Source organism: Durotheca rogersii, assembly GCF_024521655.1.
Source record: "Durotheca rogersii strain YMJ 92031201 chromosome Unknown GGS23scaffold_5, whole genome shotgun sequence".
Taxonomy (NCBI): domain Eukaryota; kingdom Fungi; phylum Ascomycota; class Sordariomycetes; order Xylariales; family Xylariaceae; genus Durotheca; species Durotheca rogersii.
The window spans coordinates 1,145,768-1,171,375 of record NW_026251236.1 but is presented as its reverse complement, the minus strand read 5'-3'; the positions used below and the strand labels follow the sequence as shown (position 1 = coordinate 1,171,375).

At 54.4% G+C, this 25,608-nt stretch overlaps 7 protein-coding genes across 7 annotated transcripts; 2 read left to right on the top strand and 5 right to left on the bottom strand.

Annotated features, from left to right (window-relative positions):
• Positions 1-3,011: 3,011 nt before the first annotated feature.
• On the bottom strand, positions 3,012-4,083 carry GGS23DRAFT_418039 (uncharacterized protein). The gene has a single exon (XM_051513734.1). The coding sequence runs from the start codon at positions 3,955-3,957 to the stop codon at positions 3,403-3,405; it is 555 nt and encodes a 184-aa protein (XP_051373968.1). The 5' UTR covers positions 3,958-4,083; the 3' UTR covers positions 3,012-3,402.
• A 5,555-nt stretch (positions 4,084-9,638) lies between these two features.
• GGS23DRAFT_418017 (Metallo-dependent phosphatase) lies at positions 9,639-11,474 on the bottom strand. Its single transcript, XM_051513733.1, has 3 exons — positions 11,356-11,474; positions 11,286-11,297; positions 9,639-10,943 (listed from the first exon to the last, which is right to left on the bottom strand). The coding sequence occupies exon 3, from the start codon at positions 10,887-10,889 to the stop codon at positions 9,801-9,803; it is 1,089 nt and encodes a 362-aa protein (XP_051373967.1). The 5' UTR covers positions 10,890-10,943; positions 11,286-11,297; positions 11,356-11,474; the 3' UTR covers positions 9,639-9,800.
• Positions 11,475-13,721: 2,247 nt separating this feature from the next.
• On the top strand, positions 13,722-15,812 carry GGS23DRAFT_417994 (uncharacterized protein). Its single transcript, XM_051513732.1, has 3 exons — positions 13,722-14,017; positions 14,147-14,312; positions 14,406-15,812. Exons 1-3 carry the CDS (start codon positions 13,910-13,912, stop codon positions 15,617-15,619), a joined length of 1,488 nt encoding a protein of 495 aa, XP_051373966.1. The 5' UTR covers positions 13,722-13,909; the 3' UTR covers positions 15,620-15,812.
• Positions 15,813-18,644: 2,832 nt separating this feature from the next.
• On the bottom strand, positions 18,645-19,924 carry GGS23DRAFT_417856 (flavin reductase like domain-containing protein). The gene is made up of 2 exons (XM_051513731.1): positions 19,668-19,924; positions 18,645-19,606 (listed from the first exon to the last, which is right to left on the bottom strand). The coding sequence occupies exons 1-2, from the start codon at positions 19,825-19,827 to the stop codon at positions 18,702-18,704; spliced, it is 1,065 nt and encodes a 354-aa protein (XP_051373965.1). The 5' UTR covers positions 19,828-19,924; the 3' UTR covers positions 18,645-18,701.
• Positions 19,925-20,310: 386 nt separating this feature from the next.
• On the top strand, positions 20,311-21,000 carry GGS23DRAFT_594795 (uncharacterized protein; the record flags this gene model as incomplete). Its single annotated transcript, XM_051518220.1, has 1 exon — positions 20,311-21,000. One exon carries the CDS (start codon positions 20,311-20,313, stop codon positions 20,998-21,000), a length of 690 nt encoding a protein of 229 aa, XP_051373964.1.
• A 351-nt stretch (positions 21,001-21,351) lies between these two features.
• On the bottom strand, positions 21,352-23,887 carry GGS23DRAFT_417853 (vacuolar sorting protein). Its single transcript, XM_051513730.1, has 7 exons — positions 23,759-23,887; positions 23,519-23,671; positions 23,416-23,463; positions 22,831-23,333; positions 22,388-22,768; positions 21,727-22,329; positions 21,352-21,651 (listed from the first exon to the last, which is right to left on the bottom strand). Exons 2-7 carry the CDS (start codon positions 23,553-23,555, stop codon positions 21,490-21,492), a joined length of 1,734 nt encoding a protein of 577 aa, XP_051373963.1. The 5' UTR covers positions 23,556-23,671; positions 23,759-23,887; the 3' UTR covers positions 21,352-21,489.
• A 299-nt stretch (positions 23,888-24,186) lies between these two features.
• On the bottom strand, positions 24,187-25,435 carry GGS23DRAFT_558397 (mediator complex, subunit Med11). The gene is made up of 3 exons (XM_051515754.1): positions 25,277-25,435; positions 24,979-25,089; positions 24,187-24,914 (listed from the first exon to the last, which is right to left on the bottom strand). Exons 2-3 carry the CDS (start codon positions 25,060-25,062, stop codon positions 24,468-24,470), a joined length of 531 nt encoding a protein of 176 aa, XP_051373962.1. The 5' UTR covers positions 25,063-25,089; positions 25,277-25,435; the 3' UTR covers positions 24,187-24,467.
• Positions 25,436-25,608: the final 173 nt, after the last annotated feature.

The window sequence follows — 25,608 nt, the reverse complement described above, 5'->3', positions numbered from 1 at the left end:
GTGTTGTATGTATGTAGTGATGGTAGTGGTGGTGGTGGTGGTGGCCGTGGCCCGTGGTCGCAAGTAACTGCGGGAGGAAGAGGAGGAGGAGGGAGAGGGAGAGAGGAGGCAATAATGATAATGATAATAAGGACAGACAGGGACAGGGGGTGTAGGAGCAGGGACAAGGAGCAGGGACAGGAGCAGGGGTGGGGGATGGAGAGGTGAGGGGTGGGAGGAGAGAGAGGGAATAATATATGGGTAGGTAGGTAGGTAGGTATTGTATGTGGTGGGTGTGGTGGGTGTGTGCCGTGAGAGCGGGAGCGTGAGAACAGAGAGAAGGGGGAACGATCAGGATCAGGAGGAGGACGAGGAGGAAGAGGAGGGAGAGGCGGACGTGAGCGTAGTGCCTCTTTCTACAGGTTACAGTGTGCTTGCCGGTATCGATGTATGCGTGTACGTATGAGTAGAGAGAGGTAGGTAAGGTCGGCGTGCTATGTCAATTGGGGGAAAAGGCGGCAGCAGTCGAGAGGCGGACAAGGGAGACGGTGACAAGCTAGCGGCCTTGAGGCTTGACGGATAGATCACAAGAGAGGCGGCGGCCGCAGCAGCAGTAGTAAGTGAGGTGGTAGCGAGGCCGTCGAGCAGCTTGAGTGGTTCAGTGGCTAGCCAGTTGACCGCCCACCCTAGTCCGGCCACTCTGGCCACCGTTCGGTACTATGCACGGGAGCAGAGAGATGATTTGCGTATAACTCAGTAGGCAGGTTATGCAGAGGGCCGGACGGGTAGACGGTGTGGGCAGACGGGCGGATGGATCGATACGTGATAGTAATATGTCAGGTAGTATGCCAGGTAGGCTATGCAGTGCCGAGCATGCCATAGGTAGGTGCCTACCTGTATACCTATGTAGAGCATAGCTATGCCGTCGGCGAGGAGGTCGAGGCCGTAGGATGTCGAGATGGGATAGGTTAGGTACTTCGGTATGTATGGCTGAGAAGGAGAGCGGGAAGAGGGAGAGAAGCAAGGCCGGCGGGATGAACAGGGAAGGGGATTGACAAATTCCAGGATGACGATGGGTGGAAGGGTTCCCAATGGGAACGAGAAATGGCCCGGGTGGGAGAGGATTGGGGGGGATGCGGTCGCCTTCTCTCCCCTTCTGGCATTTCTGGCAAAAGGAGTGCCACAGCGAGCTACCTACCGAGACAGAAAGCGGATACCTCTCATAGAGGCCGCAACCACTTGCCCCCTTGGCTGTGACCTGTGACGACGCCGGGACGATCGTATTGGTGCGCGGAAATACATCAACGTATAGGTATGTAGGTAGGTACCTCCTAGGGTACCCGACCAAGATGGCCACTATGGGAAGGTACATCAGCTACATGGATGTTAGTAGGCATCTTAGCCTAGGAGGTAGGGACCTAGGTAGGTACCTAGGTATGCCGTCGTGAGCAGCCCCACACACTCAGGTGTACCTAATGTACTTAACGCACCGGATGGAGGCACCTGAATACCTACCTACCTAGATTAGGTACCTAACCTACCTCCTACCCAACCTAGATGGTACCTTCTCGGGTTAGAGCAGGTACATGCCTATATACATGACCTAACCTAACCCGTGCTTAGGTACCTGCCCTCTTACGGGTCACGGTGGTCGCCACCACTGGTGCTACGTTGTAACGGTGGGTACCACGCAGCGGGGAGCGGAGGACATTTCTCAGCGTGGCGTACTCCTACTAAGCACAAGTACCCGCGCCATACGAGCGAGGTACCGGGCCTGGTCGAGGGAAGGCGGGCTCTTGTAACCTTCCCGTAACTGCAGCCCCCGGAAGGTCGCTGTACGTAGACCGAGGACGCGAAGTGGCCCGCCAGCACGGCAAGCGCTATTGCCGTTAATGCAGTTGCAAGCAGGTACGTGATGGCAATCTGCGTGCGATGCTGGGACCTGCCGGGGCTTTGCAGGCGGAGTAGTCGGGTCTGGTATCGCATCTCAGATGCCCCAAGCAGATGTTGGAGATACCCAGGCTGACACCATAATACTATAATGTATATAGGTTAGGCCTGGTACCTACTGCTGGGCCTGGAATGGCTGAACAACTGACTGAATGGCGGCAAAAATAGGCGCACCTGGGATAGTGCCTGGCATATATGTAGGTACATCCATCTAGTCTCGGCACGGGTCGAAGAGGGGGGGGCCAGCCGGAATGGGGGACGGAAGCGCCATCGAAGAGGAGGTCAGGAGGTACCTAACCTAATCTACTGAATGCAGAGGTGCAGAAAGTTAGGTAAAGGTACCTACCCCCTCCCTTACCTACCTACCTCTACCTACCCAGGCAGGTCGGAGGTAGGTAAGTTGTGCCTTAGGTCCATAGCACCTAAGCTACCTAAATCTAGCCAGACGATGCCTACGCCTTAGTTTAGTAGAGGGAAAGGATGCAACTCAAAGCCTCGCCTTGCTCGTATTTTTGATGGCTTCGTATATATATAAATGATGGATGACGTCCCGTATATGGCCGGTACGGATGGGATGAAACCCCGTTGGCATCCAAATCAGCAGGTCCAAGGTCGTATCGTGCGGGCACGCTGAGTAGTAGTATGTAGGTAGGCATATATAGATAACGTGGATGGATGGATGGAGAGAGAGAGAGAGACGCACGCCGGCAAGTAGGGATAAGGATAAGGTACCCTATTATTTAGTGCATCTTAGATACACTGTATAGAGTCCACCTACACATGTGTGTGTGTGGTCTCTGGTGTCTCGTCTCGTCTGACTGATCCGGTCCCACCCTCCTCTCGTTCACGCCGGAGCGTCTGGCGCTGGGCGTCCTTCTTCCTGGGGTGAGCCAGGAACCTGCATCGGACATGCCCAGCACGAGTCGCCAGGCAAGGGGGGGGGGGGGGGGGGGGCGCAGATGGAGGGAAGCCAGACGGTGATGGTGTTTGCGAGGTATCAAGACTGCTTTAAAGTCTTAGGTAATACCAGCCCTCCTTGCGACGCTGACTTCTTAGAATACCTGCGTGCCAAAAGAGATCAAAAAGGGCAGAGGTAGGATTGTAGGATACGCCCGGCTGTGTAAGACGGAAGACCCAGGTTAGGTAAGTAGATGCAGCACAATTCCGCAAGGGAGGTCGGTCTTGCACAGGGTGGCCAGCGTCCGAATCAATGAGACGAATCACACATCGCAAATCCCAAGCCTAACGATACACATATGACGACGCCATATAAACGGGTGATAGACAAGCGAAGCGTTGACTAGTTGGAGAGATTGGGAGCGGATGGTGCCGCCCAGGCCGGGGGGTTGGGCAGCCGGCTTGGGGGGGGGAGCAGTGGACGTACACGTCGAATGTGTATGAGGCATGGTTGTGTCTACATGCGCGTCTATGTGTCTATATGTGTTATGTACGCATGTTGTATGTGCGTATTACCTATAACGCAGGTAGACAGGCAGGTAGGTTATGTGCATGTACGCCGGCGTGACGTGTACATATGAACAGGGAAGCCGTGCTAGCTAGGAGGGAGAACTTCGAAGTTCGTGATCCATTGCCTACCTGACGTGTATTCCGTAGACGTCTACGCATGTGTGCACGCGCCTGTGTAAGTGAGCTGAGCAGAAGTGCAGTTTCAAATAAAAATGCGAGAAATAAGAAAAGGGTATCATCAAGTAAACCAGCCACACGAGATATCGATACAGCTACGCCCAGCTGCGCCAGGTGACGAAGCCGAGTCGAGGAATGGCCTTTGGAAAGACAAGAAAAGATGACGGGTTGCATAAGCGAGCGTACATGCGAGTACTCGGCAAGAGGAAGAAGTAGGACGAGGACGGGGACGAGAACGGGGAGAGATGGCAGGAAGGGAGTTTGAGCATGGTCCTCGACGGAAAAGATGAGGCCAAGCCGGTAAGGTAAATACGTCAGACAATGATGATATCTATCGGGGTAGCACAAACAGTGCAAGACCGGATGGGAGATGAAGTGGTCCATTTGTCAGTGGCCAATGCCGTCGAGCAGAAGAAACAAGCTGCGTACGGGCGAGTGCCGGCGGCAGATGTGATGTAACGCGATGCGATGGTATTATGGGTAGGGAGTCGTGTAGTTCGTCGTTGGGACGGCATTACGAACGCCAACCTAGCTCTCCCGCGAGCCAATGGTTCGGGGGAGGCAGAACTTCGAGAAGGGGCAAAGAATAAAAGAACCGCCGGAAAAGTAGGAAAAGAGGACAGACAGTGATAAGAAATGGAGATCGCCTCGGCAGTGGAGGCGTGGCGAGGCAAACCGCCGGGATGGCGAATACAGCCAAATGGATCGGAGACCCGTCCCGCCCGTCCAGGTCGCGTATCCCCGAAAGGGATACCGGACGAAGGTGATCCAACGCACATCATATTTCTCACGGATTTTGAAATCGGGCCACGCACTCCTAAACTAAACCAAACTGACCGACTGGCACGCTCTGTCAGATGTGAAGATTACACACATATACACCCCTAATCTCGAGGTACACCACATTGCACGGATGTACTCATACAGACGACAGGCCTAGTCGGTATACCGAAAGTCGGTCGGAGGATTATTCAGACTGACGGGCTGGTGGGAGGCTGTGGGGTCTAGCCGGATAAGGTCGACCTGACGCGATGGCAACAGGTAGTTATATACAATGCGGGTTATCGTGGCCGGCCAACGCGCGGGCGTACATACACACCTACTTACATACATATGTAGGCGTATGTATGGAGAGAGCCGTGGTGTCACCGGGTTTCGAAACCAGCGGTGAAGGTCGATATAGGTAGACAGTTAGTCGTCCGGCACAAATTCATTTCCCACTTCTTGCCTCTCCATGCCCTCCCGTCCTAGACTAGAGACGCCGTGAGGAGAGTCGGTAGGTGGAAGAGAGACGAGGAAAAGCTGCTCGACCCAACGGCTCGTGCGGGAGTAGACGAGTGATCAATCGATCAATTTACTCACCAATTGCCTACCAGTTCAAGGCAGTATAGCGAGTGCGATCCCGCCAGCGGGCAGGGACTGGGCTCTACTCGAGGGGCCAACTGTTGGACTATTGTCGAAGGAGATCACCGGTCCGATAGACGGCTGAGGGCTGGTTGGCAGGTGTCAGATAACGCAGCGGGATGCGCGGCGACACCCCGTGGCTGCAAGAGATAGATCAGTGCGCATGTAGGTTATGATGCACGAGGAAGAAGCAACGGGAAGGCTTCCGTCTCCAGTGCAGACGAGGAGGCTAAGAGACAAGCTTGGGGGATATCTGTCGACCATAGACGATCAGGCTTAGTGAGCGTCGCCGTTGCTATTGTTACTGCTGTCGTTGGCGTTGGCGTTGGCGTCGCGATTGGTCGTTGGTCTCTTCTCCCTCCTCCTCTCCCTAGCTCCGTGCGTCTGCGTCTAGGGGCAATCTTTTCTTGGGACTTCCGCTACGAACCAGGCCGTTTACTCTGTTGTCGACCAGCGTCCCCGTACCATTCTCCTCTACTATGGTGTGTACCTTTTTCGGGCGGTGTCTCCCCCCTTTTGAAAAGGGACCAGTCTAGGACTTTTGCCGGTCCCGCTCCGACTGGGCCGGTGTTCCTGTTGGCGAGTGGCCACAGCCGTATAGGAGACGTCTGGGGCAATCGGATTGGCAGCCTTATCGCGAGTCGTGACCATGCACTCGTCTCACACTCGCCGAACATGCCCGATGTCTGGCCTTGCATGCTCGAACCTGTCGTGAATTGGAACACAACGCTGAGCCTCTCTCATCTGATCGGTGATAGCGCAGCTTGTAAGCAGGTTTGTTGCTCCGTCGAGGGCTGCCCCAGAGCACCTGCCAACGAATCGAGGGCCATAGGGTGAGGGTGATAGCGACTTGGTCGTCGACGTATGGCCGTGGTGGATACGATACCTTTCCCCTTTCGACCCTCCTCCTGCAGCCAGGTGAATCGACCTAGCTCGGTGGCTACGTGCTCCACGGATTCCCGAACCCGGAAGCCTTGGTTTGGCGGCTCCCGCCTATTGGATCGTGCCAGCCTACGTCTCCTTCGAGCTCTCAGCTGGTGATAGGTAGGTAGGACGGATCCCATGGCCCTCAGGCCAAACCCCTCCCCCCCCCCCCCCCCCGGCGCGGTGCTCGTCGACCAGTCAACCCAGACAGGGCCGTGCCAATATTCTGGGGTTGCATCACCAGCGATGGAGCTGCTGCGAATTCGCCTGTCACACTCGCATCTAGGGAAGAATATCGGCCGCTTAGATGGTCCCTTACAACGGAATCGGGAACCAATCGAATCTCAAGGGAGAAGCAGGTACGTCGAAAGTGCCGCAACGGGCGTAGCAGAGTCGAAGAAGGGTGGTGTGCGGCTGCATCGCGAGACGGCGTGATCACTCCCAGCGCCAGCGGACAATCGGTAGTCTCTGCCTCTCACCTTTCTCTGTCTCGAGCAGATCCGCGCGAAGATCGGTTGCACGAGACCCCGGCATCTGCCCACGGGTGGTATGTAGAGATGGCGTGGTGAGACGGTCAGACGGGGGGGCGTATTGGTCGGGAGTGGATGGGGGGAGGGATCGTTCAATCGCCAGAGGTATTACCTCCCGAGGGATATGCATATAGGTACATCTTTATGTATGCATACACATACATATAGGTATATATCTCTACAGGTGGATATATATATTATGTATATCGTGCATAAAACGCGTGCCCGTATGCGTGTAAAAGGCGTAAAAGGGAGGCGATCTCGTCGCGGCCGCTCGCGGCAGCCCAACGAACCCGCTGGCGAGTGGACGAGGGGTCGGTGCTATGGAACAAGCCGACAACTTCGACCCCCGTCTCGCAGGTACATAGAATATTCCTTCTGCCCCTTTGGCTGGTTCGTCCTGCACCCCGCTGGCCGACATACATAACACTATACTATATACATGGGGGCGAGTCGAGCCAGCACTGGCGGTCAACGCGCGTGGTCAAGGCTAGGGATGATGGCGGGCGAATCAAAGTTGCTAAGGCCTCGTCGGACTATTACTAGGAGGGATATACTGGCAAGTCGCAGAGGTGAGACCGGGGGATGGGTATGTAGGTACATACATCAGGCATAGGTCTGCTTCAGCGATTCTATAGATTTCTCTGGGCTTCCTCTGCCTTAAGCCATTTTAGGTGCCTGCGTCTGCTGAGGTATCTTCGTTATATTAGGTAGGCAGATAGGTCTTATCGTGGACCATTCTCCTCATTCGCAGTCGTCCCCCAGCATCCTCAGCACAATCCCGCCCCAGCTTGTTGTCGACGAGGGCCAAACCCAACCATTCCCGCACGAGCGTTCCGCTTTCTTCGACCACGGCGAAGTCTGCTCCTTTCCCAGTCGCCAGCCTTTCTCCCTCGGCTGGAACTCTCCGGTTTGTCTCTAGGTAGGCTATCGGGATGATGTGCGTGATCACCCTTGCCGTCTCCACGATCGTCCCTCTCTTGTCCGCAGGATTTACACGTTGGAGCGGGGGCGGGGTCGGGGTTGGCAGACGGGTTAGTACATGGTCAGATCGTCGAGCCATGCCGACAAATACACAAGCGGGTAGGCGATGGCGTGTAATGGTCTTTATCCTGTCTATTTAGGACGCGATGGCGGCCGGCTGTCACAGGACCAACCTCTCTTAAGCCAAAATAGCCTCTACTTAATACGTCAGCTTGGCGGGGCTCGTCATCGACTGCGGCACCGTCCGCTCGTTGTCTGGATCATCCCGACAGGGCTCGTTCCCTTCCTTAGTTGTGACAGAGGCCCAAGGAGGAGGGAGGCCTGTCTCTCGGGAAAGGCGTGCCTGTCGATTTCCCATCTCAATTGCAACTAGATGCAGGTGTCCTCCATCCCTGAGACGTCGGCGAGCGATGGTCATACATATATCGTCGTCAACTGTAAACTACAGTGTCGTGAGGCTTCTTCCGGATTCTAGCTCTCGGCCTCGGATGTGCGGTCATGCATGGACGCCCCCTCGTTCCTTCGTCCTATCTTATACTCCCCATCCTCCCCTGTCTAAGCAAGATAGGCGGGTTCGATTAGCTACCTATGGTAAGTATGCTCCTTTCTATCGTTTCATTGCAGCCACCTAAGGCCCTCGATGCGGTGCTAATCGCCCATGTTGAGATGTATGCCTGTTGCCCCTAGCTGTAGCTGGTGGAGAGGCCCCGTAGGTCGGTGGGGAGATGAACCGGCCCCGGCGGTAGATTGGCTGTTTTCTGCCCCTTTCGGGCCCCCCCCTTCTCTGGTGTAGACTCGGCTCCCTAGACAGTATCCGTGTAGAATACCACACATCAGCTCGGGGGGTATTAGGTAGGCGTGGGCGCTGGGCCTCCCCATCCCACCCACCCCCGGCGCCGTGATAGGCGCGAATTCGCCATGCTCGGCGAGCTAGAATTACCATTGGCCGTGATATCACCAAAGAAGCGCTCTAGCCCACGGAAAATGGGGGAAATGGCTAAAAGAGAAGCGAGGGAGCATAAGCCTCTCTGGCTCCCCTCTTCGTCTCGCCTCGTAGCCGTTTCTAGACGCGACTTATCATACTCCCCTACTAACCTCCTATGCTGTGTGCATCAGACCCCTGACACTTCCTCGCATCTACTTGTCTGTGTGATCGGAAGATCTCGTTCGGTGATGAATAGACATTTATGGATTGATACCTACCTACCTACCTACCTAGGTAGTTAGCATGTGTCCGGGTCGTTCACCGTCTTTCAGGCAGGGTGCGACTACCTCTACGCTCTTTGGCGTGCGAAGGCGCGACCTGCGGAGTTTTCACGATTTTCGCGTCTCTATACATATCTAGGGAGCGCGCTCTTTCTAGTGTCACGTTACCGCGAGTAGGCGCTGGAAGATGTACTTGCGACCAACAGGTGCTCAACCAGTTCACAACTACTCCTCCGTTCTCTAGGAGGCCATAGATGCACACAAGCCTATAAGCATGATAAGAAACGTCGTAAGTAGAGTAGATAGACACGGCTGTCAAGGGCTAGAGAACCGGTCTCAGTAGCTGCGTGGATGCTTTGTCACTACGAATCTTTATACGTATACAGAATGGCATAATACCATCGTTCTGCTGGTATGGGCTTGGAACGGGCTCAAGTGATGAAAACAGAAACCTCCCCCTATTTAAATCTCAAGACCTTGACTTCGGTCTCTATCCAAGGTCTGGCTACGTCACCTTAGTAGCGTTTCTTTGCTTGGTAGTTTTTCCCGCTTTGATAGTGGTAGCGGAATGTAGAGTAAAATCGGATGGGACAATGCTGGTAGACTCGGCTGTGTCTGTCCCTTCTAGCACGTACGTAGTGACGCGGGCGGTAAACCACCCTTCCGTCAATAAGGTCATGTTCGGCGAGCCAGTTTCGGCTTCGACTTCGGCGCCTATCGGCCGGGATACCGAGTCGGCTCGGGTCGTGTGAATGAAGCATCCACCAGTTGAGAGCGACGAGTCTCGTGGTATAAATACGAAACATACCAAGCGAAGTTTCTTTCTCGGGCACGGTGCCAGCTGAATGCGAGACATATCATGAGAAGGAGGGTACTCGAGAATGGATGGGGTTCTCGTCGCGAACGGTCTGGGAGCTAGCCCGACCTCGGAATCGGCGAGTCTGGTCCAGGAGTGCAACCGCCATAATCTCAGCTAAATACTCGGCCAAGGGAGACTTATTCACGCCCCGTGAGATGTTGTACTGTCGTTTTTACTGGCGAACCCGCGATTCGGATTTCTGCTCGCAACACCTAGTTTCCCTTCCTATTGGTTGAGCGAGGGCTCCTTTTCTATTTCGTCGGCGTCGAAGGCAGCAAAACCGACACCGATCAGAGGGAGATTCGGTGTAGTGGGAGCGGCTAGGGGTTATGGCCCCAGACCGGTAGGTCAATGTCGATCACGATGGGCTTGTGCAATCGCCGCGGCCCCGAGTGCGGATAGCTTGTTGCCTGGATGGCGCAGTTTACGATGCACGTCTCTCTTCGCCCGAGCCGTTCGGGTAGCCTCGCCCCGTCGCCCCGTGTGGGTGCCGCGTTTTCGGTGAGGTTCTGGGCGCTGGTTCCCGACGCGATCGTAGTGGCGTCATTGCCTGTGGTCGACTCGATCACAGGCCCGTCTACTAGTACCATACCACCGTCGTTGTCTAACGGCGCCCCCCTCCTGGATGTGAGGTCGACTAGGCTGTTCTTCTCGTTCCCTACGCCTGGATCCTCCCACTGGTAAGATTTGGCCAGCTCCTTGTACCGAACGCTCTCGCCCGATAGGTCCCAGCGTACGCGTTCCACGCCCCGCGCCTCATGTATATGGCCGCACAGTGCGATGCGTGGACGCACTCGCCACATTGCTTGACGCAGGATTTCGCACCCAGCCGTGTCGCCGAGCAGGGTCCGATCATTGTGGGTGCGGGGTGGCCCATGTGTGATGAGGATATCAGTATTCAGCGGGATATCCTTCCATACCTTCTCCCCGGCATTGAGATCCGAGCGGGAGTACTGGAAGGCCCATGAGCCGTACGCGGGGGTGTAAGGGGAACCGAATACGCTGAAGGTGGTCCGTGGACCCGCTGAGGAGGTGAGCTTGATGGTTCGACTCTCGTGCACGAGGTAGAGGAGAGAGTTGGACTGGGTGAGGATGTTCTGATAGTCGGTATGGCTTTTCTGCGGGGAAACCTGTCGGAAATAGTCGGCGTGTCGCTCGAAAAACTCGGCATCGAGAGTGAGGTCGTGATTCCCGCCAACAACGATCTTGCACTCGAAGTCGGCGCTCTCGAGCCAGGCCACCTGCTTTTTGAGTTCCTGGAAGCTCCCTTGGTTTGTGAGGTCCCCGCAGTGGACGAGAACATCCCCCTTTGGAAGTTTCACTGTGCAGTTGTGCGTGTCCGATATGCAGACGAAGCGTGTCCGTCGAGTCGGCCCTGGGACGGTCGGGGACACGGGTGGGTCATCCATATTGTCGCCGCGGCTGCCGGAGATTCGAGAGAGTGTGATAGCGGTGTCTGGCTCCTTAAATCATGTCAGCAAGCGTAGGCAACGACAGACAAAAACAGGGCGACTGCTTGGTCGCCGACATCCCGGCACAGAGAGAGAAGTCGAGCGGCGGACAGGTCTCGTCTCTGGATGACGTATGTATCATCATCGCGCGCACACGGCACGTTAAAGTTATTGAGCATTGAGCATTGGAGCTGATCTTATGTAAATCCGCACACGAATAGCTAATGCTTATTATCCTAAGGCACTAAGGCACCAAGGCACCCAAGGTATGGGATGTACATATTCCTTCATTGGGATCGGGGATGCGCCCCTTTAGACAGGTGGCCTCTTTTCACGAATGCACTACGGAATTACCTAGGTAGCACTCTGTAAGCTGTTTAGTAAAATCGGAGGTCCAACACAATACCAGGCACCGAGTACCTACCCCAAACGCAGAAACCGGATAAGAAACCCAACATCTGCCGGCGCGATTGCTGCGGACATACACACATAGGGGCGTTTCCTGGATGCCTCCGTGTTAAGATTGATTCCCCATCCTCTACCGAGGGCAAGACGTGGTCACACGAGGAATCATTGTTGCGTATAGGTACATATAATTTGATCCAGCCTCATTTCGTGACATGCAGGCTCATTGGGCGGAAGGGTTCTGGAAATCTGGGATGGGATTCTAGAATTATGAATGGCCTGGGTTATAGACATGGGAGATATAGGTACCTAGGTAGTAGGTACCTATATACGTACAGTGAGGAGGCACTGCCTAAACGATGGCGGACGGCGGCCTATGATCTACCTACCTCTTAGGTACCTACCTCCTTAGGGTACAGTGCCAACGCCCACCACAAGCGCCGAAGGGCCCAGCCTGGCCAATCAGATCGGACGAGGCACCCCTGCCGCGCTCAGGCTCTGGCCTGGGTATGGGAGGGTTGTCGCACCTCACAGTGCATTTGATTAAAATTCAGGGGTAAACACCATAGCAATACGCACATAATGCTACCTACCTAACGTACATACGACGTAGTGCAATTATGGCTTTTGGATCTCAGCATAGGTAGTATACTCATATCTCGGGATGGCCGCCGACGGTGCGGATGGACATGCTACGTAGGTACCTGTTAGGTTAACGTGTGTACGTGCTTCCTATATAGGTAGGTACCTCTCCTAGGCACGTAAAGTAGGCAACATTACTTGTGCCTATATACCTACCTACGGGTAGATCTGCAGGTTTTTAGTGCTTTTCTTGCCCTAGGTTAGGTGGGTAGGTAGGTAGGTACTTACCTCTCCTACTTAATGGAGACTACAATACCTTAGGTACCTCTACATGCCTTGCCGTTCCCGTAGCCATTGTGTTTTTCTTCTTGGAGAATTAGACATGACTGTATTGTCCGGAAGCCTCAAAGCCTTGCATACCTCTATACATATACATATACATACACGTATACCCACATAAGCAAGTACCAGGTAGTTAGGATGAAGGTGAACTGGTGTTGAGTAGGTATAAGCCTGAGACAGGGACATCTATCTTCGGAGGCGGAGATACCAAAGGTAGGTGTGCATGTAGGTAGCGCTAAATACACGAGATCCTTGAGATGAACCGTTTATGCATCCAAATCTTCCATCACCAGAGTCTGCCCGAGCTGAGGCATTATGCTACGTCGTGCCTATACTATGTGCACTATAGTAGTAAGATATGCCTAGGTAGGTACCTAAGGTTACCTCCTATATATGACGATGTCAGGGCTTCAATCCGTACAATTCCCGTATGAAATATGCATTCGATATGTACCTCTGGAGGAGTTATGTGCTATGCATGTACGATGAGGTCCACATGTACATATGTACCCCATCAATCCAATTTATGAAGTTTGGACGGCGGAAAAGCGGGGCAGACCTGGTTAACCAATCCCTTTTCTGCATGCGTCTCATCCAAACCCCAGCCGGTCACCCACCCCGTCTCTCACTCCCTCTGTCCACTCATCCAGTTCTCTCCCCCCAAGCCAACCCAGGCCTGGACCACAATATTTTTCTTCGACCACGCCCTCGACGCTCCTTAGCCATTAACCGTTAAGCCGTCAGCCGTCCGCCGCCCGCCATGAGCCATTGGTCTCCTAGCAAGACCCCATTGGACTAGGTTGATTGGTCTTACCTACCTGCAGTTTGTCTCTTCCACCTATCTTTCTCTCCCGTCTGGTCCTCCCTACACGGTTCTCCGCCGGCCATCACCTGTTCTGCCCTGTTCTCCTCGGGAGTTCAGTTAGTTTACATCCCCTCCCGGACGACGACGATTACCGTCTCATTGGACTCAGGGAAGGGCGTGTGAGGTGATCGGTGACTGGGAATACGGGCTTAGGGGAGTCAAGAGTCGATCGGATCCAGTCACCATCGACCGACCTGCTGGCAGCTCCGCAGCGCGAGAAGGACAATCGCAGGTCTTGTGAACAAAGAGAAGACAAGGCACAATAGGGCAGAGGGGAAGGAGAAAAAAAAAAGAGAGGTTACTCGGGAATCGCGGGTTGTCGTCACCACCGCCATCTTCGTCATCGTCGACAACAAACCTGTCGTAGACGAAATACAAACTTCCCTGCGGTATAGAACGGGGAAGGCGTGCCAAGAGACGAGGGAATCGCTGTTGGCAGTTCAACGCCACAAGCCAGTCTAGCCTAGGTTGAACCCTATTTCGGTTTTCTCCCCAGCGTTCACTGATTTCTCGTCACCAATCCCTCCTCAGCTTCTCACGATCTTTACCGGGTCCCGATTGACAGCCGCTGGCGACTGCTGCCTCATCTCATTAGAGCAAGAAGACCAGCTCGAACCTATCCCACCATTTTTTTGCTTTATTTCCCCCTCCTCGCCGCTGAGAGCCAAAGGTCAATCGACATCCGGATTTCATAGTTCCCTATCTTAGTGTACAAGATTCATTCGACTTAGCAGCATCTCGCGCTCCGCGAGTACGCCGTCCCCTGTGGTTGTTGCGGATCGGAATGGCAGCCATGCCAGCAGTCTCGGGCACCGCAACATTCCCTCCCCAAAGCAGCCCACAGACAGACCAACCTGCATGGAAGGATGCCTCCCCGTCCGGTTATCACGACGTAAGTTCCTTTCTCTCATTGACAGAAATTATTTTCTCCGCTATTCGGCCTCGGCGATTACCGTGATAGTCGTCATCACAAAAGGCAACCTAATTCTCATCTGAGTTCTCCACTGGCCATCTAATCCAGCTTACACTGGGGGATGTCCTTGCCTCATGGGACCCTACGCAGCAGTCATTATCCGCAGATCGGCATGGAACTAATGCTTATATATATATTAAGGGCGGCCTATATACCCACAATGGCGGCTCTAGCCACGACCCATTTTCGACGGACAACTATCTAGGTAGCAAAGGTGCGATCCCCTCCTGAAGGCCAAGGTCACCATCTCTAGAATCGTGCTCTCGGCGCAAGTGGAGATAAGACATCACGCTAATGGCGATGTTAGATGTCCGTTTAAGCCAATCGACTGCGGTTTCCGATCATAAGCGTCCGAATGCCGATGTTTCATCCTCGGAACCCGATGACGACGACCGCTCGAAATGGATCCACAGGGATAAGTTGGCTAGGATAGAGAATCAGGAACTTCGAGCTGCCGGAATCATTCTACCTAAGCCGAGGGCCCAGAGCAGGCCAGGTCGAGACCGTAGTCAGGACAAAATGAACGGCCACCGCCGAGCTACGGATGCTTCGGAGCATCCCGTCTCAAGATCCCGAAAAAACTCGGAACTAAGTCTTGATCGGACTCTGGACCCCGAGGGCCCGGCGTGGGATTTGCGGCTGCCCGAGGAAATAGCAGAGGACCCCGGCGAGTACTGGGTAACGAATGGCACTGGTAAAGGATCTCGTATACCGGTAGCAAAGGTCAGCCCCGCACCTATCCCTGCCGACTACCTCGACCGTGATGCTCCCGTTGCGCGACAAGCAAGCGCCGGTCTTGACGAGGACACCCCGATTTCACTACCGAAGCCGAGGTCACGCAGCGGTAGCTCCAATGCCCTCGATGCCCCCAGGGCCCAGCCCACAAAACGCGGTACGGCGGACGTGTCACCCAAGAAGACGACGAACGGAGCTAAGAAGGTCACTGCTCCGAAGTCAGGAGTGCATGGTCGGCCTAAAACGCGATCGGGCTCGGCTCCTCGTAGCGGCTCGACAACGCGGCCAACGACGCGGTCTGGTGACTTATCGCCGATATCCAAGTCTGCACCGGAGGGCGATCCTCCATGGATGATCTCGGCCTACAAACCCGATCCCCGGTTGCCGCCAGATCAACAGCTCCTTCCTACGGTCGCGAAGCGCCTGCAGCAAGAGAAATGGGAACAGGAAGGCAAATTCGGGAATATATACGACAAGGAATTCCGTCCTCTTAACGACGAAGGTTTCCTAAGGCCCCCGGAGCTAGAACAAAACAAGGATACCGAGGAGAAGCAGGATGAGTGGCCATTACGGCCCGGCGCCAAGAGCCCAAGTACGAGTCGCCCCGGAACAAGCTCTTATTCGACGATGCCGAAGATTCAAGATACACCAGCCCCCAACCCGCTGTCGATGCAACCGTCGCAGACCCAGTCCGTTCAGATTACTCGAGTACCAACTCAGGCGGAGCAGCCGCCTGAGGAAAAGCCGAAGAAGGAGCCTGGCTGTGGTTGCTGTGTAGTTATGTGATCAGTCAGGCACAGCTCACATGAACAACAGGACGGGCAGCCGCAGATAGCTTTCTCGCGACGCTCTACGCTTTTCGAGGTTCGGTATTGGCGTGGGAAAACGACTAGATTAGACCTGAACGACGTTACGATCCCGGGACTTTGGCCATATTCAGCGTTGTTTTCGTTTGCTGACATCTGCTATTCCCTTATTTCCTTTGTATGCGGATTATGGTCCAGCACAGCATCAAGATCCCTTCCCCCCTATTTTCTCCGATTTAAGATTTTATACCACCACTGATATACCCCATCCCCCGCGAGAGGGAGAATGGATGTTATCCACTTGAAAGTGTGTTCATTACCAATACCGTCATCACTACTATCACTGTCACATCTTTTTATCTTTCGATGCTTATAAAAAAAGGTTGCCGGCGTCAACGGGACAGGGTAGCGATCCAGAGCAGTAGAGCGTACTCACTGCCGCCGTTCATTCCCAATACAAGTGCTGATTGCCTTCGTTTCGCCGCGTTTCTGCCGCCGCTGTATAATTTGTATCTCCTTCGTTCTGCTACCAGCTTTAATGTTGTTTCTGGGCGGCGGAGCAGTAGCCCCTATTTCGCTCCGGGCAGTGGATCTCAAGGACTTTGTTTAGATGGACCTGGAGCCGATTTGAGCGCGCAAGGCTCTTAAGAATACGGCGGTGGGGAGAAGAAGTAGAAGAGGAGAGGAAGAGGATATGAGCGTCAATCGTCAGCTAGGTGATTTCAGATACCCCATCCTAGCTAGCAAAGGTTGCTTAGGAGACTCAATATAAACTTGCATAAATTGCCTATCCATGGCGCCCTGTCTAGTGAAGACTTGATAATAATCCCAGATATCGATAGTTGAGTAGCCCAGGAGTATCTAATATAAGATCTCAACTAGAGTGTGTGCTCTGTTATGTATAGTCTTCGACTAATTATGATTTGTGTTGCTATATGATAGACCTGGGATGAGATATCTAGGCGTCATTGACCTTTCGGTTCTAGGTACCTGAAAGAATCTTGAGGCGTCCTATTTGAAACTAGGGAAGATAGCCAGGATTACCTGCGTGGTCTGATATAGCTTAAGATTATATATCCTCAATCTAAGAGCAATCACTTCGGCCTCTTTGGATGAGTTTAGCTATTATATCAGAATCAATCATACACTACATACCGGTGTTACTATATGGTTGTAGTAGTTTGTCAATCAATGCGGTGACTCTCCTAGTTGGTTAAACGAAGCGTATTTTCTCGAAACGAACCTATCGCTATTGTCTAAATCTGGGCACACGACTAACATATCGACGGCAGCTGGTTCCTCAACTTGAAAGTAATACCTAAGGGAGGAACTTCATCCCCTTCTATTTATCATCTTCAATCTCTCCTCTAGCAAACCCTCCCAGCATCAAAACTCACAAATGAGAGCTATTCATCCAACCCTTCCCTCTATTGAAACTCACAGGTGAGAGAGCCATCCATCCAGAGAAGGAGCCATTAAAACTGATCCTCAGAATCTCCAGTCATACATCCTGACCCCCATTAGTCCACATTATTCGAAACTCCACAACCTACGTCGACCATGAATCCTAAGTTGGGTCGCATTTCGGGCAAGAAGCCTATTCATCGAGGCACGGCCCTGAATGAACTCCACGAGGACGATACTCTGTTGGCTTCCTTTGCTGCTGTCGTGGCATTCATGTTGGCCATTGTCGTCGGGGGATTCGTATATTCCCTCCTGGGAGGTCCTTTCAATTTCCCAGGTGACGAAATATACACGACGCGAGGTCGTTGGCTAGACTAATGTGTCGCCTCTTTATTTATGGACGGAAAAGTCACCCGGACAACGTGTGAAGGGATCGGAAGAGCTACCACTTGTCAACAACCACCTGGTCTCCACCTAGGGCAGTTTTGTGTGCCATACGGCTAAGGGAATGGAGTTGAGAGGAGGGAGAAAATAGGCTCTTGTTACTTGGCGAGATTTCGAACTTTCTCGCCGATACCGTACGAAGTCTGCATACTCCGCACACAAACTGTACTCGAACGATCCCCTTCTCGCGGGCCAACAATGAGATTTTTTCGCCTCTTCTAACATCGAGAAGCACCGATACTATAAGAGTATACACTGACGTGGTGGGGACCTTAACTACCCCGTGAGGTAAGGGGGGACCGGCTTTAACTAACCTCACTAGATTGGTATTTCGGATATACTAGAACACGGAGTCGGCTATTGGACATTCTGTACTCACCCTACCAAGTTTCCTGCTCCCGCTAGGCGCTACGCCATCGTAAACATTCCGGACGCGATGGGAAGAATCGAATAAGTTTTGCAAAGCTTGTTATCGGATCTGGAACCAACATGCTAGGAAAAAACGGAGTTAGATACCTAGAGCTTGTTTATGTTCTGGGCATCATTTCATATTTGACATGTCCCAACTGGTGTTGGGACCGATGAGGCCTCGCTGTTCCTCTAGTTTCTACCGTGGTATCTTAGTTTGTGGTGGGCAGGTGCTTAGAGAGTGAGGAACCAGGGGAGAGGGCGAAGGGTGGAAACGCAGACGGCAGGAGGGAAAATGGACCTAAAAACTAGGGGAATAATGACGGCGCCGCGTCGAGCGATGTTATGCTGCGATCGTGTCAGAGCCCCGGTATCACCGACCGTCTCCACGGCTCAACGGCGAATTCGAAGGAGTACGGCGCGTTAGCTGACAGATATATTTATCACTCGCAGGGGCCCATCACACCTAGAGGATCTGGCGGAGCATTCGTCTCTTGACCGTAAGGAGGGATGGGGGGACGGGGGTTGAAGCGAACGATATGATACTTGAGATGGTCTTGTGTTGCTGTATAATACCTACATGCACCCTTCACCTAATCAATAGAAATATAATGGCTTTAGCAATGAGTGGGTGTTTATATTTGATTTATCTATCCCTACAGGGTGTGCGAGCGGCTACGGCATGCGGATAGCGTAGGCTGATGGCCACTTACTGAACCCTGAAGGCGGTGCCAATTCTTCACTGGGTTGGCTAGCTACCCTAATATCCTAATGTATGAATAGGGTCAAGGCCTCGCGGGAGAAACTTAGTCTGCTTTTCGGCTGTCGGTATCATTGGTAGAGATATCGATATCCCGAGGCGCATTTTGGTTCGTAGCGTCTGACTGCGTAGTCGCGGGCCTATCAAATAGCTTCTCCCCTGGCCGACGGTACGCTCTATCCGCGTACGCCAGCGCGATGCTGCCTTCCGGTCCTGATTCCCCCGGGATGATGTCTAGGACTTCACCCACGACGATGGCGTGGTGGAGGAAATCACCGGCTGAAGGGGGTGTCACTTTGCGGTAGACGCACTTGAGGACGTGCATGACGCCTCGGCCGTGTAATACCGGCAGTGTACCCGACGATGGCTTGCTAATAGGTGACAGGGACGGGGACGGTGGGTTCTGTTCGTGTGCGGCAAGCAATCTGCGTCCGTAATGCCTCGCCTGTTCCCACTCCTGGTGCCATTGGTCGCGTCCCGATACTCGGACGCTGAGCTTCGCCAGATGGGCGAGGACACCCAGATCCGCCTCACCTTCGCCCCCCTCGGTTGCGGTCGGTCGGTTACCTCGCGTAAAGAGGTCCGCGATCCGGGCGCCATGGTCATCGCCGCTGAGGATATGAGCGTTGAACCTGCCACACCTAGCGAGGGCCTGGTAGGTTGTGCTCGGCAGAGTTATGTTGAAGGTGACCATCGGAACGGGATCGACGGACAGCGATGTGAAGGACGAGACTGTCATGGCGCGGGGGATTGGACGAGGGATGCGATCGTCTAGTAGGCTCTCAGGATCGCTAAGATCGTGCGTATTCTCAAGGGTCGTGATGACGACCACTGGATGAGGAAGCTGGCGCATGACGGCGCGCATGGGCTGGGACAGGACATGCCGTGTCGGCCTTGGAGGCCCTTCAGACGGGTCTACCGCCTTCTTATGACTTGACCGTGTGGAATACTCTGCGTGAACGACGTTAGGATTACTCCGATATAAAACGCCACGGATGCGAGCCAAAATCACCTTTTAAGGAGCCCGTTCGCGGGCCGCGAACGGCGTTTATGGCATCCCATCTCATCCGCCTCATCGAGGGGTTCGCCGGAGCTGGTCTTGGCTCATGGTAACAGGCCTGTTGTGGTCTTAGGGACCTAAGTGCCCGCCATAAGCCGCCGGAACCCTTCATTTCAGCCCATGGACGGCCAATGCTTGGGCAGCGGAGCCGCAACGGGCCCTGGGTTGTAATTTAACGATACAAAGCAGAGCTGGACATGGGCTGACCGATTAAAGCGCAACTCTAGAAGTTGATGGCGAAGAAGAAATCGAGCTTGCTGGTTAAATAATGGGCACAGAGCTATTGAGGTGTAGGCGTTATCGATAATGATTAGGGAGGAAGGGGACAGGGTCTCCTGGTATGCCAGCTGTACTCGGGCCGGCCAAGCTGGTGAGATGAGAACCCGAATTGAAATTTCCCGACCAGTCCAGCCCTCACTTGCCAACCTGAAAAAAAGCTATTCACCAGAAACCGGTCCCGGTCAAGCCTTCAGCTGCGGAATCCCGCCGAGGGTAGGGAGTCAATTGGCAAGGCACGGCAACAAGCCTGCCAAGGGCAGCGAAGCTTACCCCGTCCTCTCGAACTACCCGCTCTATAGACCAGATCCAACCCGCCATGGCGCCCCGACTCCCTGGCGTCACTGCGCGGCGTCCCGGCAGCGCCCCGACGATAATACCACCTACGCCCCTCCTCCTCCTCCTCCTCCTCGGGCCCGCGGCGCGGCCGCCGCCCTCGCACACGCCGCTGTCGCACACGCCGTCGCGCGCCGCGACCATGATCCGCCGGCCGAAGCGGCCCTACATGTTCACGCAGATCGTGCAGCAGACCGACGGCGCGACCTACACGATGCGCACCACGTCGCCGCTCGCGCTGTACCGCGCGACCAAGGACACGCGCAACCACGTGCTCTGGCAGCCGTCCGACCACTCCCTGCGCAACGTCGAGGCCGACGAGGCCGGCAAGCTCGCCGCCTTCCGCGGCCGCTTCGGCCGTTCCTGGGACGTCGAGCTGACCGGGGCGGACGGAGAGGCCGCCCCGGCGGCGGCGGCGGCCGTAGCAGCTGCGGAAGAAGAAGGAGGCGGGGCGACGCCCAAGAAGTCCAAGAAGCAAGCGCCTGGGCCCTCCGCACTCGACCAGCTGGAGGCAGCGTCCAGGGCGGACGAGGGCGCGAAGGGCGGGGCGCCGCCCCAGGCGAAGCGGGAACGCAAGGAGGCCCCCCCAGGAGATGCGCTGAGCGAGCTGATCTCTAGCTACCACACCCCGATGCCGGAGCCCGGTAGTAGTGGCAAGAAGAAGAAGAAGTGATCATAATACCAACAAGAGTGGTGAGGTTCAGTTGTGAGCTTACACGGGAAATATAACACGAACCAGAGTAAAAAAAAAAAACCAAGATAATGAAACTTGTCGTGTCATCCAGATCGGCCGACCCCGAAGAGGCCTACCTACCCTCTTCGTGCTTTTCTCTGGGCTGATTGATATACGTGCAAGTTGTAAAAGGGGTCGATACGTGTTATACATCCATATGTAATACAGGTATATATGTATCCTAGGCGAAGAGGAGATGGTGGATCGGCTATGGAGGCATACCGGTAATTAGGTCAACGTCTGTCGTCTAGACCTTCAATCTCTAGCTTCCCCCCTCTGTGTACGCGCCAGGTTGTGCTTAGTCCTAACATTCACCTGGCGGTATTTCTTGCTCCTAGTAAGTCAAGATAAAAAAACAGAAAAGGATATCGAGTTTTCACAGCCCTATCTAAGACTGTATTTCTGTAAACGCTCCCCGCTCCTGCTATACTAGTCCGAGTCTTCGTCGATGGTCGCCCTCGCCCGATCTACCGCGGTGTCTCCGCGACCGGTAGCCTTGTCATTAGTCTGGTATACGGGCGGCCGGTAGAAGGCGGTCTCGTCATCCTCGGCATCCAGTTGCATGAGAAAGGTCTCCCATTTCTCGATTAACTATTCGCGGGGATGGGTTAGTGGCCGCGTTGACGAGAACTAGAGGTAGAAACAAATATAAGATAAAACACTTACCTCCTTCTGCGCCTCGACGGCACTCTCCAAGAAGGTCTCAACTGAAGACTTGAAGTCCTCGACCTTTTCTTTCTCGAAGCGGTCCAGCTCCGATCGCATCAGTCTCCCCATGTCCTCGAACAGTAGCCGAGCCTGGTGTACCTTACGCTCGGCGTCCGTTACTTCGGCGTCGGCCTGGTTCAGACGGTCTTGCTGGGACCTTCCCTGACGAAGTAGCTTGTCTTGGACGGCCTTGCGCTTCTGCAATTCCGACTCGGCGCTATGCCACGAATAGAAAGCCTTCTGCCGCTGCGAGAAGGCCTGCTTGACGCTGCCGATCAAGCGAATGTACTCGTCGATCGTAATGCCGAAGGTCAGGACATCTTGCTGAGCTTGTCGGTCATATACGTCCCGTATGGTCAATTGTAAGTCTGACAGGGCGTCCAGGGGTCCGGAAAGCGTGGGGCTCAGCTCCACCGTCGACAGAGCATGCAAGGACGCAGAAAACTCCCCAGCAGCCTCTGCCATAGCCTTTCGTTGGTTGACCATTGTGTCCATGGACTTCATCAACGCCTTAAGTTGGGCTTCTAGAGCGTCGAGGTAGACGCGTCGGTCGTGGAACCACTATCATCGTGAGTTGGTGCTCCTCTGGGAGGTCCATAGACTTGACAATAAAACTTACATCGTCTTGTTCGACAAATTTGCTACTTCCCCCGACATTGATACCGAGGGATCCCCACACACCTTTGCTCTCTACCGGTATAGGGTCTCTCCTCTCTTTGTGCTTGACGTCAACGTTGAAGGACTCGCTCTCGAGGAACAATTTCAAGTCGGGATCGTGCTGTAGTGTCGAATGAGCGGCGATCTTGTTCAGCATCTTCTCGAGAGCGGCTCGGCGCGACTCGACAAAGTTGCTCTCGAAGCGGTTAAGCGCCTGCTTTTCGGGGGGTGGGGGCACCACGACACCGGGATTGTTCCCATGCATTGTGGTATAAAGCCAGAGGAAGTCGCGGTATCTCCGCTTCACTTCGAATTCCGGTTGCTTGTAACCTTTCGACGTAGTCTACTCACGGTTAGATAAGAAATGACTTGATATAGGCCGGCGCGTTTCTCGTTGTGCTGTACCTTGGTGCGAACCGAGTAGACGATGTGGGAACTCGTCAAGTCCCCGACCTTATGAGGGTCACCGACGGTGATGTAGAAGGTAGGCTTCGAGGCTTGTTCGACACTGACGCTCGGCTGGCTCGTAGCCCTGATCGGGCTCGGTAGCGCGGCCTGGACAGGAGGGGGCGCTCTCGGGCCTGAGGGCCGTTCGTATTCGTCGTCGTCGATGCGATGCGGATCTGCCGGGCCCGATCTCCTCTGCGCAGGCGGGGGCATGGTTGTTCGGATCACCACCTGCTCTTTCTGAGGGGGCGCCGGGGGCTCGTCGGGCTGGGTGTCCGCACTCAGACCGCTACTAGAACCCAGAGGCCCTAGGGGGCCTAGCGGGTCGTCGACTGCCTCAAGCTTCGTGGGTTGAGCTACGAGACGACGTATCGGGCCTCGCGGGCCGCGTCCTGCGGGCGACTTGAGCGATGCTTGGGACTGCTGGGAGGTTTCGGCATCTTGACTTTTCGGCACGTCGTCTACAGCAAGAATGACGATCAGCGACTGAACTCCCCCAGCTTCGCCTTTCCTAGATAACGGCGCACGGCGCACGGTACGCACTCTCTTGATCGAATGTGGTTGGCTTCGAGACCGACTGCGATGGGACGTCTAATGATAAGTTAAGCAGGCTGCGGCGGATGGGTGGGCGGCGGTGTAATCATACCGCCCCAAGGCGAATCGCCTGCTTCTCCTAAATCCATGTAGCAATTCTTGAAGGTAGGCGGCAGCTGAAGGTTGCGATAATCAAGACCGTCGGCTCATCGAGAAGGAGAAGGTATCGGAGGTGGTTGAGGGAGCTTCGGTTGCAACTTTTGGCCTGGTTACGTTAGCACTGATATCAATGTAGGTAGGTACATAATACCTATATAGGTACATCCCTCCCCTAGGTGCCAGGCGTGCATACCTATATGAGGTGCCCTGAATCTACCTTTGATATACATATGACGCCTGCACGCAACTCCGGTCGGTATATGTCGTATGTGCGGAATCATATGTACTGCTTGTGTACACATTGGTACCTATGTGTAGTGGGACGGCTGCCCGCCCTCCCTATATGTACACTTGGCTTGTCCCGGTTTTTTTTTACACGCTATGGCTGCTTCTGCCGGTTCTGCCGGCGCAGCAACGGTACCCACACCGGCAGGGGACCTCCAGACGTCTGTATACCTAGAGGTACCTAGGTACCTACCCAGTATGTACATTGGGAGGTACATTCAGCAGGTACCTCCTACGTACCCCCGTTAGGTAGCTCACTCCAACCGTAGCGGGTCATTCCTAAGATCAGTTCGGAGCTGGCGTAAATATATGAGGACAGATCCCTATGGGAAGCATGTAGCGAATCACCTGCGAAGACGTAGGTAGATGAGATTGGAGATAGGCCATAATTCGTAATACTATAGTATGAGATATCTACGTGACATATGGCTACGCGTGGAAGCTAACCCTGGCACATCTCGCGGGCAGGGAGAAGAAGAGGACGTGCGCGGTAGGTAGCCTGCATACCTATAAAGCGCCCAATTTAACGCCGTCCGTTGCTATGCTGCCGAGAGGCGCGTCGGCGGCGGCCCGATCTTATCAAGGCTCGAGACCAAGCCGTGCTCTCTTCTGTCTATTCACGTAGTGCCTGCTCCGCCTCCGGCCTGGAGAAGACGCTGGAAGAATGATTCGGCTTCGTTCCAGAGATTGGCTTCCATCTCCCTCTCCACCTTGTCGCTCCGGCTCTTGAGCCATCCGACGTCGAGCCCGCCGATCTTGCCGTCGCCGTCGGGTTCGATAGGGGCGGCGCGGTTGTTGGCTCCCTGGGCCTCGCCTCCTTCGTCCTTGGTGGCCTGGGAGTCCTTACCACCCAGGGAGATGATGGAAGCCTCCTCGAGTCCCCATATCTGGCGCTTCATCCCGACGTTAACGGACCTCAGCGTCTTGAGGAACTCGTTCATCGAGTCTTGGAAGACCTCGGATTGGCGGTCCTTGTCAGCCATGACGATGTCTCCGTCCCTGGCCCCCGTCCTGCCGAGTGTCCGTAGGGCCGAGGCCGTCGAGCGCAAGAGGCTGACAATTCCCTGGTTTGACGAAGGTTAGCCTTTCGGGGACAAGAGGGAGAAGGAGCGTAGGCACTTGGCAGACCTGGTCGATGGCGCCCAGTTGTTGGATGCGCTCAGGCGTTGTAAAGGGCACGAATGGCGGTTGCTCCTCGTTGAGTCTCTCCATCACGTTTGGAGTGAGCAGTGCTCTAAGCTAGAGCAATGTTAGTCGACGAGTTTCAAGACGGTTATGATATATTCGGAAGTGGGATGGATAGAATGGAGGTAAGAGGTATGCCTGGCAATAAGGTAGAGGTAGGTGCCTGCGGTACCTACCTACCTTACCCAAGCACAGGCATGTCGACCCAAGGTAAGTGCATACAAGATAGGTACCTACTAACATTTATCAACGATTTGCCTACCTCCTAGAGGTGCCTGATAGATCTCTCCGAATACCTCGTTGTGTGGGTAGCCCGGCCAAATTTGTGCCCATTCCCATAATTGATACCTACCTTCGTGGTGAATCGGCGAGGGATACTCGGTAGGTGGTTGTTAATTAGGTGCCCAATGGCAATGCGTTTATACAAGTCCGATCCTCGAAGTACCTACCGCCTACGGGCATTTACCTAGGTACCTACCTATGTGCCTGGTAAGAGGTACCTACATGTTCAAGGCGTTACGGGATCATCGATAGAATTAGGTACCCGGATAGTACCTTTCAGTGTCATATTTC

Coding starts and splice junctions, on each gene's coding strand:
- GGS23DRAFT_418039 (XM_051513734.1), bottom strand. CDS start 3,957: ATGGACCACTTCATCTCCCATCCGGTCTTGCACTGTTTGTGCTACCCC.
- GGS23DRAFT_418017 (XM_051513733.1), bottom strand. CDS start 10,889: ATGGATGACCCACCCGTGTCCCCGACCGTCCCAGGGCCGACTCGACGG.
- GGS23DRAFT_417994 (XM_051513732.1), top strand. CDS start 13,910: ATGGCAGCCATGCCAGCAGTCTCGGGCACCGCAACATTCCCTCCCCAA. Junction 14,018..14,146: donor CCCCGTCCGGTTATCACGAC/GTAAGTTCCTTT, acceptor CATCTAATCCAG/CTTACACTGGGGGATGTCCT. Junction 14,313..14,405: donor CAACTATCTAGGTAGCAAAG/GTGCGATCCCCT, acceptor TGGCGATGTTAG/ATGTCCGTTTAAGCCAATCG.
- GGS23DRAFT_417856 (XM_051513731.1), bottom strand. CDS start 19,827: ATGAAGGGTTCCGGCGGCTTATGGCGGGCACTTAGGTCCCTAAGACCA. Junction 19,607..19,667: donor GCGAACGGGCTCCTTAAAAG/GTGATTTTGGCT, acceptor TCGTTCACGCAG/AGTATTCCACACGGTCAAGT.
- GGS23DRAFT_417853 (XM_051513730.1), bottom strand. CDS start 23,555: ATGGATTTAGGAGAAGCAGGCGATTCGCCTTGGGGCG. Junction 23,334..23,415: donor AACCACATTCGATCAAGAGA/GTGCGTACCGTG, acceptor TTCTTGCTGTAG/ACGACGTGCCGAAAAGTCAA. Junction 21,652..21,726: donor CCGTCGAGGCGCAGAAGGAG/GTAAGTGTTTTA, acceptor CCCCGCGAATAG/TTAATCGAGAAATGGGAGAC.
- GGS23DRAFT_558397 (XM_051515754.1), bottom strand. CDS start 25,062: ATGGAGAGACTCAACGAGGAGCAACCGCCATTCGTGCCCTTTACAACG. Junction 24,915..24,978: donor AACTGGGCGCCATCGACCAG/GTCTGCCAAGTG, acceptor TCGTCAAACCAG/GGAATTGTCAGCCTCTTGCG.